The sequence below is a fragment of the Triticum aestivum genome, chromosome 4B, assembly GCF_018294505.1.
Source record: "Triticum aestivum cultivar Chinese Spring chromosome 4B, IWGSC CS RefSeq v2.1, whole genome shotgun sequence".
Lineage (NCBI taxonomy): Eukaryota > Viridiplantae > Streptophyta > Magnoliopsida > Poales > Poaceae > Triticum > Triticum aestivum.
Genome location: NC_057804.1, coordinates 663,750,968 through 663,756,967, shown reverse-complemented (window position 1 = coordinate 663,756,967; position 6,000 = coordinate 663,750,968). Strand labels below are relative to the sequence as shown.

The 6,000-nt window shown below is 50.5% G+C and overlaps 1 protein-coding gene across 1 annotated transcript; it reads right to left on the bottom strand.

Annotated features, from left to right (window-relative positions):
• Nucleotides 1–3,748: 3,748 nt before the first annotated feature.
• Nucleotides 3,749–5,811, bottom strand: LOC123094009 (7-deoxyloganetin glucosyltransferase-like). Its single transcript, XM_044516090.1, has one exon. It carries the CDS (start codon nucleotides 5,764–5,766, stop codon nucleotides 4,288–4,290), a length of 1,479 nt encoding a protein of 492 aa, XP_044372025.1. The 5' UTR covers nucleotides 5,767–5,811; the 3' UTR covers nucleotides 3,749–4,287.
• Between the last annotated feature and the right edge of the window lie 189 nt (nucleotides 5,812–6,000).

Sequence of the window (6,000 nt, the reverse complement as noted above, 5' to 3'; positions counted from 1 at the left end):
GTTAACCGTGGACTTATCATCCATAGGTACGGAATTATCTCAGCAGAGCTCGTATCGATGCGTTACCGGGCCGTTGGTGTTTTAAACCGTGGTCTTATCGTCCGGAGGTAAGGAATTATCTCAGCAGAGCGCGTATCGATGCGTTATCGGGCCGACAGTTTTGTTTACCGTGGTCTTATTATCCGTAGGTACGCAATTATCTCAGCAGAGCGCGTATCGATGCGTTGCCGGACTGACGGTGTTGTTAACCATGGTCTTATCGTCCGTAGGTACGGAATTATCTTAGCAGAGCGCGTATCGATAAGTTGTCGGGCTGATGGTGTTGTTAACCGTTTTGTGTCTACTGCACGGCATCTGGATGGGTTCACGATGACCACGCCACTAGTGGAAAAAGGGTGTCTAGTACCGGTTTGTCAACTGGTACAATTCAATCGGGACTAAAGGCCACCCCACCTCTAGTACCGGTTTGCCACGAACCGGTACTGGAGGCCCTCCCCGTTGATGCGCTCGCGTCCTGAGTCTGGAGGACCCTTTATTCTCGATTGGTAACACCAACCGGGACTAAAGGTCATTTTAATAAAATAATTTTTTTGAATTTTTCCTAATTTTCTTTTGATTTTTTTTATATTTGTCAGTTTAATCTTTAATTTAATCCCTAATCTCTAATCTCCCCTAATATCAAGTGAAAGTGCATACTCATGGTCAAACTTCCCAGTCGGTCGCCCATCCTCACACTGCTCCACCCCAGCACGCTTAACTTTTGAGTGCCTTCCCAATGAGATTCCAAGATTGCACTGGTAACATATTGATAATACTACCCTGTCAATCTTATTGTCCCCTAGAATTTGATGTCACATGATATTATTTTTTGAATTCCAAACCTATATTAACATAAACATTAATGATTAAGTAATAATAATTATTAATTCAAATAACAAAAAAATAAATTCCATTGTTAGCTCTTGGGCACCCGATTGTAACCTCCGTCAATCAATACAAGCAAGCAGGAGTATGTCTTTACCTCACAAGGAAGGGTTGAACCTGGGTAAAAAAAACCGCGTCCCTTCTTGCCTCGATCTGAAGATGTCTACTTCCCCAAAACCCACACGATCTAAGCTATATCCCTAGTAGCATATGTCGTGCCAATATCACGACAGTTGGCGCCCGACGTGGGGCATGAGATGTCAAGAGTACAAGCTTCGGCAAGATCGTTCAAACCATCTGCGTCATCAACGGCGCCCTCTACAGACTACTACGACCCACTTGCCATGTTGATCAAACAGGTGAAACCCTACGCGACTGACGGACGCCAGATCGCATATCTGAGCGACTCGTGACAGGGGGAAGCCCATCTAGCTCCCTCCATTCCTGAAACCATCAAAGACACGTTAAGAGATCATTGTCCAAGGTCAAGAGAAAGAATGAGAAGCAAAAACAATAAAAGGATAGAGAGTGCTTACACTATCAGATGGGTTCTTCACACTAAAAGCAAAGGGCTCAGGATCGTAAGCCACCAACAAAGCGATGGTGATCTTCTTGATGTGCTTCGTGGACTCGCCCTTTGACCACTTTGGAGGGGTGGTTCGACACAGGTCGCTGGGACAAGTGTAGTTGCACATCAAATTATCGCGCGCCCTAAGCGACGCTACTCGACGACCAACCCAAAGGTTATACAGATGAGAGGCTATGAGCCCCTCCACCTCAGCTCCTCCAGGCGATCCAGCATTGCCTCCACGATCGCTGCCTTCTCATCTTAAAGGTTTTGCTCAGTTAAAAACCGAGGAGAGCTAAGCTCAGAAGAAAAAGTGGGGATGGGTTTCTCGCCATCGGCGGTCGTCTCCTTGACGTAAATCCATTTATCTTGCCAGTTTTTGGAGATTCTGCTAGGAAGACCTAAATCTAGGAACATGGAAGGGCCGCGAAGTTGAAAAAGAACACTTTCGCAAGCTTGGATCGGATCATTGGCTTGCTTGAGCAAGGTGCGACCGCCAAATAATGCGACCCACAACAGGAAATATGGAGGGCAACCAAGGTAGCCTCACAGAAGGAAATAAAATTTGAAAGGGCCTGGAAAACATGAAGGCTAAGATCGGAGACCTTAACCCCGTAGAAGTGGAGGCAATGCCGGAAAAAGAGAGAGGTTGGAAAAGCCAAGCCTCGGTCCAAAGAAGCCAAGAAAACGATGAACTCCCCAGATTAGGTTTGGGGATTACCTCACGTCCGGGGATTCGCCATGTCATATGCGGGCTTCCAGCATCAGGATGCCGAAGGAGATGTACGTGTCGAGGTTCATCTGTTGAACCTTGGAGGAGTCCATGCGCCTTTCGTCAAGGGAGCAAGCGAGGAAGGAAACGAGCGCGAGGAGCTGCGGCGGCTGAGAGGAAGAAGAGGGGAAAAGGAGAGAATGAGGGTAACTGCTCACTCGTGCGCACCCCTGCCTCTTTTATAGCCGTGATAGGTGTATAACGGCTCAAAAGTAACCGTTGGAGGTGTGCGTCGCACGATTCCAGATCGACGGTGGAAATCGAGGAGAAATTATCGGGTGGCCGTTAAAATGGCGTGTTGAATGGGATTACCCAACGGTAATCTTCCAATCAGCCGTCAAATCACATAAGGACCACTCGATCGCCATCATTAGCTCCCAGCGGCTATATTTGCCTCGGCAAATTCGACTGAGTTACTGCGCAGAAAACAACGACTGCTATAGAAACAGTGACTGCTGATGCGCGTGTGACGCTGGTGAAAAGTCCTGGTTCAGATTGATGGAGGGTGATAATGGCAACAACGTCTGGCATATTCACTATGAATTTGAGCCTTTTTATACAGGTTTAATGCTTGGAACCAGTTATAGAGCTCACCAGCGACACGTCAATACCTTCTATGAAGGACAATCTACAATACATGAAGAAGACCATCCACTCGAACATCATGATGAGTCCCATCTACGTTCGAGGACTACTGATGGAGATATGCATGATGGGGTGCCTCACGGATGGCAGTCGCCGGGGCGCCCAAGGTGGCCCATATAAGAAGATGGTGCACTCACCAAGCCTGGCAGTTGATATTGAAGCCCATGAAGATGAAGCATAGCGGCCCATTGGCGAAAGCGATTGAGTCCTAGGTCCTTACGGCTAGGGATTTGACACGTACGACAAGTAAACATGTAAACCCTAGCCAAGAGCTTCTTTATAAGCTTGCCTTAGACCAGATCCAATGTACATACCACCCGTAGCCACCATAGCGATTGTGGCGAGTTCCTCAATATTCCCCGCGACTTGCATAGAAACCCTGGAGCTTCGATTGTTAGCCCTTGAGCACCCCATTGTAATATCCATCAATCAATACAAGCAAGCACGAGTAGGTCTTTACCTCACTACGAGGGGCTGAACCTAGATAAAAAAACGGTGTCCCTTGTTACCTTGTTCCGAAGATGTCTACTTCCCCTAACCCCACGCGATCTAAGCTACCCCTAGCATCTATGGTGCCAATACCACGACACTATTATAATTTTAAACATGAAGAAAATTTGGTGATGTGACATGCTAGATCCGTCCAAAAAACACAACACTCGGCACACCATCAATCTATACCTAGTAATATTGCGTACAAGATAACCTAAAAAAAATTGCGTACAAGAAAATACCCACATGCGGGAAAACAAAAAGAAATAGATCAGATCATTGAGGAAACCAAGGACAAAAACAACCCAAGCGGATGCAAAAACAAAACAAAAACGCAAGCAACACAGTAAGACAAAAGATCTTGGGACTGAGAATCCATTAGTAATGCTCATGGGGCAGAGCACGCCCCATCTGACAGACATTTGTTTTCTATGATCTATTGATGCCTAGAAGCTACTCGCTCCGTCTCATAATATAAGACGTTTTTTCACACTAGTGTAGTGTCAAAAAAAACTTCTTACATTATGGAACGGAGGGAGTAGTATTTATGCTCTTAGAGGGGAGTACCGTCTTCATGTATCGTTCCAATTTTATTCAATATCCCGAAAGGGACACGGCAAGCGCCGCATTGGACCCAGCTAGTTTTAAACATGAAGGAAATCTGCTGATGTGGCATGTTTGTTCCGTCCAAAAATCACAACATAGGGCACATGCACAATCCATGCCACATGCCGGGAAAGCAAAAGAAATAGATCAAATCATTGAGGAAACCAATGAGAGAAACAACACAAGCAAGCAGATGCAAAATCAAAACAAAATCGCAAGCAACACAATAAGAAAGAAAAAATAAGAGAAAAACTCGGGACTGAGAATCGATCAGTAATTCTCATGGCCGGGGCAGGAGCACGTCGCGAAGCAGGTTGTCGAAGTTGCGGTGAGAGGAGCCGGAGTGCTTGGTGGTGGCCTTGGCTGCCTTCTCCTTCCACTCCTGTGCCTTCTTCCTCATCTCCCTTCCCCTGTCCCCCTCCATGAGCTCCGTGACAAGGCCCCTGACGCTGTCTCGCCGGACGTGGCACTCCATCTCCAGGCCGACGCCCCACTCGTTGCACTGGTATCGACAGTTGGTCTGCTGGTCCCCACAGGAGGGCCAGCTGATGACCGGCACACCGGCGCAGATGCTCTCCAATGTGGAGTTCCAGCCGCTGTGCGTGATGAAGGCGCCCACGGCCGGGTGGGCCAGCACCTCCTTCTGCGGGCACCAGGAGGCCACCAGGCCGCGGTCGGCGGTGGTGGCGGAGAACTCCGGGGGCAGCAGAGCCGCCGCTTGGGTTTGGCCGTTGACGAGATCGGGGCGGATGATCCACAGGAAGTGCCTGCGGCTGTGGGCTAGCCCCCACGCCAACTCGAGAAACTCCTCGTTGGTCATGACGGTGATGCTGCCGAAGTTGACGTACACCACAGAGCCCGGCTCCTTGGCGTCGAGCCAAGGCAGGCACCCGTGGTCTTCCATCCATAGGCTGAGGCTGAGGGCGCTGCTGAGACATGGGGCTGAAGAGGCCAGGAGCAGCGGGAGCGGGCCGATCGTGTAGACCTTGGCAATGCCGAGGGCCTCCATGGCCGCCGCCTCCTCGCCCTCGAGGTCGTCGAAACTGTTTAGGATCACGGCGGATGCGCAGGTTGCGTGCTCCATTTGCCTGAGGGCCAACTGCAGCATGAAGTCGCCATCCGGATCTGTGGCGCGTACCAAGGTGGGGAAGTCCCTGAACCTCATATTTCTCAGCCCGGGCACATCTTCCACCGGCGTGTCAAGATACTCAGTCGTCAAGGCACCTTTTGGCGGTGGGACGAGACCACGGTCGACGAGGAGGCGGTAGTGGCGCAAGCCGAGGTAGCTCGCGGCACTGGCTTCCCAGAAATGGACGTAGGGGACGCCAAGCTCCCTGGCCGCTTCGATGGAGAAACTCATGACCGAGTCGGAGATGATGCAGGTCACCGGTGGGACGCCACTAGCCGGATCGTTGAGCTCGGCGAGAACTCGCCGGAAGGGCCCCAGGCAAGTCTCCTCGATGGATCTGCACACAGAATCGCCGTCCTGCGTGACGTCCATGTCCTCCGACGGTGGCAGGCCGTCCGGGATGGTGGCGAACCGGAAGCCCGGGACGCCAGCCACCGCCGACGCGCCCCGTGACCGGAGGAGGCGCGCGTGGTTGTACTCCGTGTTAATGAAGGTGACATGGAAGCCGCGGCCGTGCAGCAGCTTGGCCACGTCCAGGATTGGGTTGATGTGCCCCTGCGCCGGCGCAGGCAGGCACACGGCGTGTGCCTTCTCCTTCTCGGCGCTCCTCGCCGCCTGTACAGAAGCCATTATTTCGCCTAAGATCGACAGTGTAACACCGCGTTCGTTGCTGCTTGTTTCACTACGTATGGAGGCTTCTTTCCCGGCCCTTCTTTTATAACGATCGAGACTAGGAAAATACCCCTACGTGCGTCCTACGGGTAGACGTATTTACCAAAATAACAAGTACTCCATCCGTTCCTTGATATAAGGTGTATAGATTTTTGAGAAAAACCCCGAAATATAAGGTGTATTGCGTTGCAT